Source organism: Netta rufina (genome assembly GCF_964035555.1).
Source record: "Netta rufina genome assembly, chromosome: 5".
In the NCBI taxonomy this organism is placed as follows: Eukaryota; Metazoa; Chordata; class Aves; order Anseriformes; family Anatidae; genus Netta; species Netta rufina.
In genome coordinates, this window is record NC_140128.1 from 41778066 (window position 1) to 41791117 (window position 13052).

Genomic DNA, 13052 nt, shown 5'->3' on the forward strand with positions numbered 1-13052 from the left:
GCCGGGGAGCGGCGCCCAGGGGTCCCCCCGGCTGCGGGGCACCCCCCGAGGGGCTGGAGCCGCCCGCAGGGCCCCCAAAAACACGCGTGGGAAGCGGGGGCGTGCACCGAGCTGGGGCAGGGCGCCTCGCCTTCGGTACGCGGACAGCACGACCGGGTTCCCGCACGTTTCGCTAGCTATTACAGGGCTGACACCGACTTAGCATGAACATTTACCTTCGCGACTATTTTAGCACAGAGTACGGCAAACGAAACACTGCACGAGAACTTAAAAGTTCGAGCTTGGGGTGTGGGGGGGGGGAAGGCTATGAAAACAAGGTAACTAGGTCAGGCTCCTTTTCTCACGAAAAATAATAATAATAATAATAATTCCTCTCTTTAAATATCCTATGTACAGCTGGACTCCTGCCGGCCCGGGCCCCAGGGGCGGCGCGTTCAGCGGGCACCCGCCGCCCCCCAGCGCCCCGGGGCAGCCCGGAGGGGCCGGGGCGGAGGGCAGAGGTTGGGGGTCCGCAGGCGGCTTCGCCTCGGTGGCCGTGTGCGCACCCAGCGCGACTTTCCATAGGAATTACAGCGTGGACGGGACTCGCTCGGCGCTCGCCCGGGCCGTCGGGCGACGGGGTCCCATCGGGGGCGGCCGCGGGGGGCTAGCAGCCCGGCCGGACGGGCACCTGGAGCAGCAGGACCTGCCTGCCCTCGGGCGGGTGGCACCTGGTGGCGTGCCGCGCCAGCCCCGGCGCGCTGAAGAAGGTGGCGGGGCAGTGCTTGCAGGGGAAGCCCTGCCGCTCGCCGCCCCCCGCCGCCGCCGCCCCGCCGCCCTCGGGCTGCCCGGCGGCCGGAGGCGGCGGCGGCGGCGGCAGCAGCAGCTCCTCCCGCACGGCGTGCCACAGCCGGTGCTTGTCCCTGATGTCCGCCGAGGGGAAGCGGGCGCCGCAGAGGTGGCAGGCGAAGGCGAGCTGCCCGCGCTCCGGCGGCCCGAAGGCGGCTGGCCGCGCCGCGCCGTGGGTGCCCAGGTGCTTGCGGAGGTAGGCCTGCCGTCGGAAGCGCTTCTGGCAGCAGGGGCAGGCGAACGCCTCCCCGACGGGGCCGGGGCCGGGGCCGGGGCCGCCGGGGGCCGGGGCCGGGGCTCCGCCGGCGCTGTCCGCGCCGCCGCGGTGCTGACGGGGAAGCGGCGGCGGCGGCGGCGGGGGGGCGGCGGCGGGGCCGCGGGGCCGCCGCTCGGGGCTGTTCTCCTTGCCCGGCGGGGCGGCGGCGGCGGCGGCGGAGGAGCCGTCGGCGCTGGGGCCGGGCCGCGGCTTGTGCCAGCGGCGGTGCGAGGCCAGGTTGGCGGGGCAGCTGAAGATCTTGTGGCACTCGGGGCAGCGGTACTCGACGCGCACGATGCGGGAGCAGCGGTGCTGGGCCAGCGCTAGCGGGTCGGCGTAGTGCTCCTTGCACAGCTGGCAAATGAACTCGCCCAGCGGCGTGCGCCCCCCCGACGGCGGCGGCCCCGGCCCCGGCCGCCCCTCGGGGCCCTCCTCCTTGATGCGCAGCCCCAGCACGGGCGAGGTGGTCACCTCGTCGGCGAAGCTCAGCTTCCGCGTGGCCTTCGCCTTCTTGCCGGGCGCCTTGGCCCTCGACGGCCGCTTCAGCGCCGGGCCCGGCGGCGGCGGCGGCTGCGGCAGCGGCGGGGGCTGCGGGGCGGGCGGCGGCGGCGGCGGGGCGGGCAGCGGCGTGCGGGGCTGCAGCAGCAGCTTCTCGGCCGGCGGGAAGGAGGCGGCCAGCGGGAAGGACTCCGCGGACGCCGGGGAGCTGAGGCACCGCTCGAAGAACGCCGCCCGCGGCCCCGCCGCGCTGCACGGCCCCGCCGCCCCCCAGGCGCCCGCTCCCTCCGCCGGGGCTCGGAGCGGGCCCCCGCCGCCGGGGCTCCAGGTCGCCGCGGCGGGTGCGGGTGCGGGCGCGGGGCAGGCGGCGGCGGCGCCCTCCTCCTCCTCGCCCTCCTCCTCCTCCTCCGCCCCTTGCCGGGCGGCGGGGCTGCCCCCGGCGGCTGCGGCGGGCGGTGGCGGCGGGTCCCGGTCCCGCTCCCGGTCCCGCTCCCGAGGGCGCGCCCGGTAGGAGCCGCCGGGGCGCCGGCTGCGCTTGACGAGGAAGCCGCGCGGCATGGCGGGGCCGGCAGGGCTGCGGGAGCGCGGCGCGCAGGGCCCGCCCGGCCTTTATACCCCCGGCGCCCGCTCCCGCCCGGCCGACCTCCTCCCTCCGGCGCCGGCGGCCAATGAGGGGCTGGGGCCGGCGCTGGCGGCCGCGGGGGAGGAGGAGGCGGCAGGGCCCGGCCGGGCCCCCCCCCCGCCGGCATCGCCCCGTCGAGGCTGGTGCGGGGCCGGGGGGCAGCGGGGCCGCCCGCGCCGCTCGGAGCTGAGCTGCGCGGCCGAGCCCCGAGCCCCGACGGAGCGGGCTGCGGGGGAGCGGGGCGCTGGGAGCCGCCTGAACGCCCCGCTGAGCCCCGCAGCAGATCCCTGAGCGTGCTTGGCCCCGCGCTGCTCTCCCGCTTCCCTCCGCTTTCACCGCTGCGCTGAATTTTGGATGAGGTTACAGCCGGCGAGCCAGAGATCGCCCCTCGTTACTACAGAGCACTGTGACTGGGGGCGATGAGCCGTGCTGCGGCGCAGCTAGGTCGCTCCCCAGTCCATGAATTTTTCCTAATGCCCGGTTGACCTTTGTAACTGGGACTTCCCAACTCTGTTTCTCACTGAATTACTGTATCCCTGCTTACAGAGCCACTGTGTTATGCTGTTCCTCCAAGCAAAACGTAAATAAGTCTTTCAATTTGCAAAGCCGCACTCCTTCCTTTCAGTGTTCAGTTCGCCTTGGTCGCACTGCAGAAGGCTGTGGTGGGAATGCCCAGCTCAGCCCCTGCCCTAAGGGGTGAGGAACCTCGCAGCGCCTTTTCCCACCTGGGAGCACCACGTGCTGGCTGGGCAGCAGGTGCACGGAGAGCATTTGCCGGGACCTTGGCCATTTTCCAGCACTTCAAGCTGCAGGCTGGAGCTGAGCCAGGGAGCTCCCCCAGGCCCTCAGCAGCCAGGCCAGACGCGGCCTAGGGGCTGTGAGAAGGCTGCGGGGCACTTCAGAGCCTCCCCTCCTGAACCACTGCTCCAGCCCCAGCCCCTCACCACCCGCTGCTCCTTCCCCCAGCGTGGAAGGCGTCCGAACCCCACATGCTCTTGTCTGAGTCTGACTCTGTTGCACTATTGGTTTGTGAGGTGGGGCCAGAAGTGAAGAACCCAGCATCCCATTGATGGCCTCACTGCAACATGTGCCACTTCCTGGGGGTCTTGAACAGACATTGGTAAAACTGCTTTGGGATTCATGCCTGGGTTTACCTCAATAAACCTATTGCCCCTACCCTGCCCCTTCTCCAGTGCTGGCTTCCAGTTCATTGGCTCCCGTTTAATATTTTTCTTCAGAGTATTTTGCACCACCCAACCACAAGTGAATTTGGTCCTGCTGACCCTGGTTACTCAGGGCTCTGTGAGCTTCTAGGCTTTCTGAATTGTCACATGGCTTTATACTCCTGGCCTCAGCTTTTTTTCCTTCCAAAATTTTCAGAGTTAAGACATTCAGATGATTTATAAGGATATTTAACAATTTTGCACATGCGAGTACACACAAATCCTGGGGGGATTTGCAGGATTTTTTTCCCCCTAACATTAAATTCCACTGGTCCCATCACACTGCTGAGAGAGTGACACCCAGTCCACCTGAATATCATACATGAGAGAAATTCATGTGAGGTGAAGGCTTTCTTAAGCAAGCAGCTGAATGCTGTCGGGAGAAGTGGCAGGTCTCCTGGCCATACACCGTGTTCTCTGGAGTCTGATAGAACTAGGTTAGACCTCATCGAATGTATTGGCTGCTTACATAAGAGTCATCCTCAGATGACCTTGGATTAGCCAAAGGGTTAATCCCACAGTTAATAGGAAATCAAACTTCTAGCAGAAAGATGCGATGGCTAATGAGCAGAAAGGGCACAGGCGCTCCTGGGGAGCCAGCGGGGCTGAGAGCACAAGGAGGCCATTTTCTCTCTTAAATCTTCACCTCCTCAGACCCCAGCCCTCCTTTCTGACCTGTGTAAATAAGTGCAGGTGTGTCTAGGAAGCAGAAGGGAGCTGGATGCTGCTGCTCTTCCTCCCCTTGGCAGGGGCTTCCCCTTCAGTGTGGCTGCGCTTTCACCCCTGCTCACAACTTCCCTGACCAAACTGGGCCGTATTCAGGCCTTACTGGGATTCAGAAGCCAGGTTCAGCGATGGCCAAAGCAACCTCCTGAGGAAGGAAAGCAGCAAACCACAAACAGCCAAATTATGGCAGCGAGTTCCAGCGCACGGTGCCGGCGCCTCGTGCCTGAGGCAGCTGAGGCGACACCACCTGAGGTGCCAGCACCCACAGGTGGCCCAGCAGCCCGGCCGTGAGGTGGGCACCGCTCTGCCGCCTGCCCAAACCCAAACCCGCCGGGCTCTGGCACCTCGGCTCACGTCCTGTGGTGGGCTGGGGACAAGCAAATCATCACTGAGCGAGAGGGCAGCTGCGTTTGGTGTTTCCTCAGGCATAAACAGAGAGAGGAATGTATGGCAGCCCTGCGGGCTGGGAGGGAGAAAGAAGGTCCCGGGTGAGAGCTGGTTCTCGGAGAAAAGGCTAAAAACTCTTCTGGGGGCAGAAAGAGGGAGAAGTGCCTTTAGCCACTTAATAAGAGAAAAAAATAACCACAGCTTTAAAAAATAAGAGTTAAAAATAAAATAGAAAAGGACTATAAGCAAAGGATTAAAGGACATTTTTCTCCTTTATGTGTCCCCTGCCCACCACAAAAAAAAAAAGTCATTGTGGTCAAGTTTTTTATATTTCAAAATTCAAATAAAGTTGACTTTTGAGTCTCGACATCTGGTTTGTAATTGAGGGAGCAATAAATAGAAGGGAGCCAAGAGCCGCCTCAGAAGACTGCCCTTGATAGAGGCTGCCATGATGGCCCTGCCTGAGGAGTGGGGCCAGCCCTGGGCTCGAGCACCCCACAAACAAAATGCAGGCTGCTGCTGGGGGACAGCCACCAAACCTCCCCCTGCAAGGAGGCTGCCGCTTACCCTGCTGCAGTCAGGGTTCGGTGCTGGTGACAGACGTGGAAGGAGATCTCTGCATTGCGAGGGTCCGTGTTGTCTAATATACCTGGCCTCGCTGGTACATTAGTTGGGATTTGTTTTACCTGAGGACAATTGGCCTCAGGGGGGGAATTATGCTTACAGCTGCTGTTTTCTTTATTGCTCAAACATTAACGAAGAGGTTTCCATAATAGAAGGTATGAAACAATTTGTTCTGTGAAGATACTTGGACTGGAGGCATTTTAAGGGGTTTTAGGACACTATGAAAGCATTCGCCCGTCCTTCTTTTTTGTAAATAACGTCACACCATCGATGCCGCCACACTGCCGTCACTGAGCTGATGCGGGAGGATGGTGATGCTCTCCATCCATGAGCCTCGATGGGACCATTATGACTTTTGTTATTTCATTACTGATTTCAGCTGGTGTCCCACAGGCTGAAGCCATCTGCCATTACAATTGTGCTTGTAATGGAGTTATTTATTGATCTCACAAAGTAATAAATAGGAAGCTCGGGCTTCCTTCAGCATGAGATACTCAGCAGTCTTTTTCCTACAAACATCATTATATGTTGTAATTCACTGAAAAAAGATACTCCTTTTCATGGAAAGGCCACGGTTATTAATTATATGAATAGCAGTAGCGGCTTTCAGTGAGCCCGAGTCCCAGCTGCGCTACGTGCAGATGTACGTGCAGATAGGTAGGCGGCTCTGCATGTGAAGAGCACAACAGCTCAAGAGACAGAGAGAGCAGGAGCACAGGAGGGATGAGGCTCGTGAGTTGTGCCTGTTCTGCACATACCTCCTGGTAAGAAACACGGCCAGGCACAGGCAGTGCACCCATGGAGACTTCCGCAGGGACTCAGTGCAGGGAGCCGAGCCCTCAGGAAAATATTTACCTGGTTGTTTTGTTTTGTTTTTACCCCCTCTCCCCCCCCCCAAATATTTTTCATGGTCATGCTCCAACACCAACTTTCTCCATAAAATTTTGCTGGCTTGGAGAGGGTACAAACAATTCCCCATTTCCCATGGCTGGTGCCAAAGACTCATCTTGCCGTGTCCTGTCTACTTCTCCTTCTGTTTTATCAGGTTCCACCAAACACCCAGATCCCTCTCTTGCCTGAGCAGCAAGTAACTCCTGTTGGAAAAATATTATTGAATCTTTGCTTTCCTATGTGGAGAAGCTGCAGGAACTGTTGAGGAATAAGGTGTGCGTCCCTCCTGACCACTTCAACGCAGATGGCAACATAGCAGCCATGAGCCCGAGCAACAGCAGTTACAAAGGGGCAGGTGGGGCACCTAAGGGAGAGATAAGGAAAAGCAGTGGCAGGGGATGGAGAAGAGAGAAAACCAACACAGAAAGCTGACCAGAAAAACATCATAAAGAAACAAGTAGCAAAACTGCATTACGTGGAAATAAAACACATCTGCGTTGGGTGCCTGCATTTCACAAAAGCAGCAAGGAGGGCAACAGCTCGCACAAGGAAATGACTCACACAATTCATCTCAGTGCATGAAAACTTAAGAAAAATGGGAAGAAAGATGGAGTGCTGCTTCAGAAACCTGGCTGCTCCTGTAGGAAGCTCATCTCCAACCTCTGAGGTCAGCCAACTTGCTGGTCCCAAAAGCCAGAGCTGGAAAACTGTGGAAAAGCCCCTGGGGGCGAGGACAAAATGAGCTTCCAGATGGGGAGTCAGAAAAGGGGAAACGTGACCATGTGTAGGGATGCAGACGGCAAGGGTGGCCGGCACCGGGTACTTATAGTGTCTCCAGCAGGGAGCGTGGAGGAGAGCAGCAAAAATCAGAAACCATTGCCTTTCTCAAATCATTATATTGTTTTGAAAATATTTTTGCAGTTAGGAATTTGCCATGTTTACTCCAAAGTCAGACAAAACACAGGGGATTTGAAAACAGCGTTGGGGCTAAGGACTGCAAACATCGGCGATGACTAGCAGTTGCCATATGAGATTCTCCAAATGCATCTGTTTTGCTTCTTCCATGACATTTGATTAAAGTCTCACTATCCTGACTATTAATTAAAGTGTTTGGAGGCGAGGCCCAAATTTCAGTTCCCCTCCCAAGTTCACCAGCTCCATACTCCTCCTCCTCCAAATATGTTTTGCTATAAATTACTGGCACTGTTTCTGTTGATAGTCAACATAATCAAACATTTGTAAGCATGCTGTCTCTTCAATCTGTTCAGTTGATGCACTTTACCTGATCTTTCATTAAAGTAATCAAAACACTTGCTGTGCCGCATCTAATGAATGTTGCATGTATGATTAAGTACTTTCATTCATATTGCAAGTTTGATTTAATGTAATCTGCCTTTCAGACAGCCATTAGCCTAGCTCCTGCGTGAATTCGATTAATTGGCTGAATTCTTCCAGATGTCCATTAAGTATTACAGGAATTTCTATGTAAAAACAGCAGGGACTGTCTAGCAGAGAACCAAACAATGATATGTTATATTGCTGCCATGACTTACAAAAAGCTGGATTCATTTTCATTAATAAAACATCTGTACTCCTGCACAGCTATGCATCAAGATGCATTTATTTTATATGTTTATTTCTCTTATGACTATAAATAGACAGTTAAACAGAAGCACAGTATGTTCAGTTGGAAGATACACAAACAGAAATGTATTAGAAATGAAAATATGAATAAGGAATAGCTGAATTAATCCTTCAAATAAGCATTAGGTGTTGTAACAAACAAGGCAGCGACTCCTATAGCTGCGTGCTATTTCTTCCCACAAAGGCATTTTTCTTTAGACAGCTACAAACCCACCAAACAGCCAGCTCTTGAGTTGAAAAGTCCTGTGCCTGCTCTATGTTACAAGGCACACCATCACACCTTTATGCGGGAGCAAAACCACAGTTGAGCATTTTTCAATGGCATGGGGTAAAGAGAAAAGCTGCCATTGAAATAAACAATTCTGATAAAGTTTTTCTTCTTAAAACGGGAATTTTCTTCTTTTGTTTTTAACACAGTTGCAGTCTGGAAAGGAATCGGTTTTTCGTAAAAAGCAAAGTCAGTTTGGATTTCGGTGTGCCATACCGAGCTCGTGTGGGGAATGATGGTGTTTCAGGGGGTGAGGAGGATGCCTCCACATGCAGATGGAGTTCGCAACTTTCTGCTGAACATCCTAGCTCCAGGAGCACCTTTCAAAGCACCGTGTGGGACTTGTGGACCTCCTTGCCCCTTTCATTCCTTCTCCCTCTCACCAAATACCCTTCTCTCCCTCACGCAAGGGCAGGAACACCAGCAAGCAGCCTGGGGAAGCCTTGCAGGACCTTGCACTGCCCTTCTGAGGTGCTGACCCCAGAACAGCTCCATTTTCCAAATATGCCATCGAACATCTCCTCATAGGCAGGGAGCTACCAGGACACCACGGTGCTTTATTTCTCCCTGCTGTCCCAGTCAGCAGAAGCTGGTACAAGCCTGTTCCTTAAAGATGCTCAACTTACAGGAGACAGCTGAAGTAATATCCCTTAGTAAAATTCAGACCATACAGCAAGAGGAATCTGGATTTGCTGAATACAACTCTTGTTTTCTTTCAATCGCTCACACAGTCGTGATGCTAGCTGATAGCTTTCTTGCTTATTTACACATTGTGTCCTCGTTCCACTTCTTTCTCCATTTCTTGCTTTTGTTGCTGTGTTCTCTGCTACTCCTCTATAGCAAACATACAAAAAAATCTCTTGACAGCCATGCACATTTTTACAATTCAATGCTATTTCTGTTCTGCTATGAAAAATACTTTAAGACAAATTTTCTACAATAGTTGTGCTGTAAGAACTTGGTCCAGGACCCAGGCAACTTAATCAAGTATGGCCCTATAAGCTTCAGCGACCACACCAAAATCTCTTCAATAACCCACTGCAACAGAAGAGGGGACGCTCTCCACTGTGAGCCGGAGCAGTGCTGGGTGAAGCAGTTCCCCACTCTGAAACGCATCAGAAATCTGGCTCCTAGCACAACCAGAAGCTGCCCTTAGATTGCTGCACATAGCAAAATCCTGTAAATATCATTTATAGGTGACCAATTTCAAAATGTAATGTAGCAAAGCAAACTGAGCCTTGGCTAATTTACAGAGCCGTATGTTTTCCAAGACGAATGCGGACAAGTCACATCTTCTTTTGAAGCCCGAGAGACTGAAAAATTAAATCAGTAGGCTTTGTTATTGATGTTTTTCTAATACAAATGTTTTGAAATCCCTGCCTTTCATGTGTCTCTTACAAATAAGCAGAAATGTGTGATGAATCATCTCAGCTTTTAATTCCTTTAATAGATTCTTATCTCACCCACTAACGTCTAAACAATTTTTGTTTCTGTAACAATCCCTTCCTCAGTGGTAAATATTGCTCTCAGACAACATCTTGTTGTTTGGAGGTTCATTATGTTCATTCTGTGGCTGAGACTCATTATACTCAGTTATTTATTTAAAAGAACAAAATGACAGCAAATGCCTGCATTTATCATGTTTCCCTTTACACATTTATAAAATATATTTCAGCAGGAAGGCCCAGCCACTCTCACAGTTTTGAGCAAGCAGCTGGCCTTCCTTCATAACCATCACTCCCCGATAAAGAAATACTTAAATGCTATGGTGCAGCCTCACCTCGCTCGCTAAGTGAAACTCCGCTGATGCTAATGGGAGATTTGGCAAAGGCAGGAAAATAATTTGTGAACTATTTCATTTTTTTTTCAATTACAAAATAAAAACTTTGGGAGTCGTTGCCGAGGAAGAATCAAATGAAAATGCCACTGTAAGACACCGTGAAATGGTGTATGTGGAACCAGTCCAAGAAATGGTTTGGATACCTGAGGGTAGGTTTGGAACTCCCTGCACGAACAAAGTGTCACGCACCTACCACTGAAGAGCTTGCACTCTGTCACACTAAAAAAAGTTCATTTTATTTTCCACAGAAAAGTCACCAGCCTTTAAACTAGTTTCTCACCAATAAAACATCTGTAGAGTGGCTTCTGCTCATGTTATTCTTATACAGTTCTACAACCCCATCTCCTAAACCAAACCCCTAGTCCCAAAGTGGCACCCGCTTCTGTTCCCACCTAACTATCTCTCGTCCCCAAAAGAGAAGGGCCAACTGGTTCAGTCATAGCAAAAAGTAATCAAGATGCGTATGTAGATTTTAATCAACCTAATTAGAAAAAGAGAGAGCAGCTTGGCCACAGTGAGCTGTAAAATACATTTTTAAATAGGCCACTGATACAATGGAGGCAAGATGAAAAACAAGAGAGGAGGGCAAAGGTTTGGCTGCGTGGCCATTCTGGGAACTGCCTGAAAAACAAGAACAAGGCTATTCAGAGCAGAAATGTTAAGGGGAAAAAAAAATCTAAACTGAGTCTAAAAGATAGGAAATAGAAATATGAAAAAGTATCATACAAAGCAGAGGTCAAAAAGACATCAGTAATTAATGGTGAAAAGATAAAGAAGCAAGCACTTCATTTAAAAGAAGTAGTAGAAGAAGGCATAATGGTTCTGCAATCGGGAAAAAAAGGATTTTGCAGAAGTAAATGAAAATGAGTACGATTGCAATAGGGGAAAAATGGATAATTGAAGAAGTAGAAGAACTGTAAATTGCTGCAGAAATTCACCTGGAACATAAATCAGTTGTTTAGGACTGAAGGCGAAAAACATTTCTGAATGGATCAATTTTTTCTAAGGGACCTTTAGGCACACACCACCAATTTTGCTCTGATATTGTTCCACATCCAGTTTTTGTGCATGGAAAATACAGGTGAAAATGTCTACTGTGTTTGGAAGTTTAAAGATTACTGTCTGAAATGCAGACCAATGTATTTTACTTCTATCTAATCGTAGGATGCCTGCTGGAAGGGAATGGGTTGGAAGCACAAACCCAGAAAAAATGGAAAGTACCAGACATTTAAAACCAGAAGATGCAACACTATTAGCATCTTCCCAAATTTTCTGCTTGTTTCGTTTACTGAGCTTCAGTGTCAGATAGGAAAAAGTAGATAACGCTGAGGGTAAAGCAGCAAGGGACAGCCTCAATTACTGTCCTGAGCTGGAACAAAAGAAGCAAATCTTAAGGGAAAATAAAATAAAATAAAATAAAATTAAAATAAAATAAAATAAAATAAAATAAAATAAAATAAAATAAAATAAAATAAAATAAAATAAAATAAAATAAAAAGACTCGGGAAGGTATGGCTTCCCCGCAGCCTCTGGTGCAGGAGACTGTCACACCACCTCCATCAGAAAAGGACGTGGAAGAGCAAATGATTTACTTTACAGTTGCTCCTTGAATTGTTTCTGTTTATTTCCCAGATAAGCCCCTCCAGGAGCTGAATAAGAAGACTCGTTTGCCAAAATAAATAAACAAATAAGTAAACAATTTGAGTGTGTTAAACAGGTCAGACTTTCAGAGCAATCACACTTAACCTGACGCTCTCTTGGTTGAGCCCCCTGATGCTGGCTGGGTGGCTGGAGGAGGATGCTCGGGTCCTGCGGGCTGGCAGAGCCCTGCGCAGCAGCTCACAGAGCAGCGGAAAATTTATCTGCTCTTCAGAAGAAGCTGCTGCACCGGAGGTTTGATGTATTATGCAGTAATGCACAAGCCCTTACACCAGACAGTGACCGTTCCAGTCTTATCAGAAGGATTAATAACCACATCAGCCCAGTATTGCAGAGCTAGCTCAGAGACTGTAATTCCCAGGGGCTGGACCGCAAGCTGAACTTTTACGTGGAAATGTAACGTGCAGTGCTGCGGGCTGTAAAGTACAGTGTGAGCCTCTTCTGGGAGGAGGCTGGCAACAGATTCACCTGGTACAGCTGTGGGGTTCGGGCAGCAAAGGAAGATATACATGGTATGTGCTCTGTGTGAAGGGAACCTGTTTTAGCTGAAAAGATGCAGTGCTTTCCCTCAAATACTGTTTTTCGGTAGCACACCAGTGTGTGGATCCAGGAAAAGGCAGTCCGTGATATTCTGTGCATCCACAAAACTTGGCAAAACTAAGACATTTATTCCCTGCCATCTTCAGAAAACAAGCAAAAGAAATCTTAACAGCTGTAAGGGTTGAGTGAGGCGTAAAGCCCTTAAACACCGTAAGTCACACCCAGAAGCATCCCCCTCTGGACGCTGATCCTTAATCCCCAAGCGTCCTGAGCTCTCGGAGGCTTAATCCCTTTCAACAATGGGATGAGCTGGGGGCCATGTCCTTCCAGGATTTGCCCAACACCCCAGCACATGTCTTTCAGGAGGACAAGACCAATTAATGTGACCTGAATTCACATTTTTACAGCCATTCATTTTACACCCATGTCTCTTTCACTGGTGGGAAAAACTGAATTACAGAAGTCGCCCTCAGCCCACGAGCACCACGGGGTGGGAGCTTCCCAGCCAGCTCAGCTCCACGGGAAGCACTCCTGCACCCATGTCCTGGATCCTGACCCCTTGCCCCGACACACGGTATGCCTTCTTGTGGCAACCTCCCTGCCAACCTGCCAAGTGCGTGTTTTATATCCTCTCAAAACTTGAGTGGGAACCCATGAGAGGCTTCTTTAGTTGGAAGCTGTTGCTTGAGGAAGAGTAACAGAAGACTGACATCTCTTGGGAGAAGAGAGCCAAGGGATACCAGCACATGCCAGGGGTGCATTCCTATTTAACCTTTCATTGTGCTGGCAAATGGTTAAAATCTGTCCTTTAATGGCCTCTTAATGTGCCATTCATCTGTTGCAGATCACTTGAGAGTGATCTCCACCATGGAGCTCCACGGTTGTCCTCCATCTCTGCAGGGCTGCAATAAGTCATATGTAATTGTGTCAGTATGAATACTGCATCCAGAAAAATGAAGTTTGCTTTGAAGCAAAACTGTTTTCCGGTGAAGTTCTTGGTTCCTCCAAAAGGGAGAAGCAAGCCTGACAACAGCTTTCCTCACTTT

General features: G+C 51.7%; 1 protein-coding gene across 1 annotated transcript; it reads right to left on the reverse strand.

Moving 5' to 3' along the window:
* Positions 1–646: 646 nt before the first annotated feature.
* On the reverse strand, positions 647–2140 carry INSM2 (INSM transcriptional repressor 2; the record flags this gene model as incomplete). Its single annotated transcript, XM_084287721.1, has 1 exon — positions 647–2140. One exon carries the CDS (start codon positions 2138–2140, stop codon positions 647–649), a length of 1494 nt encoding a protein of 497 aa, XP_084143847.1.
* Between the last annotated feature and the right edge of the window lie 10912 nt (positions 2141–13052).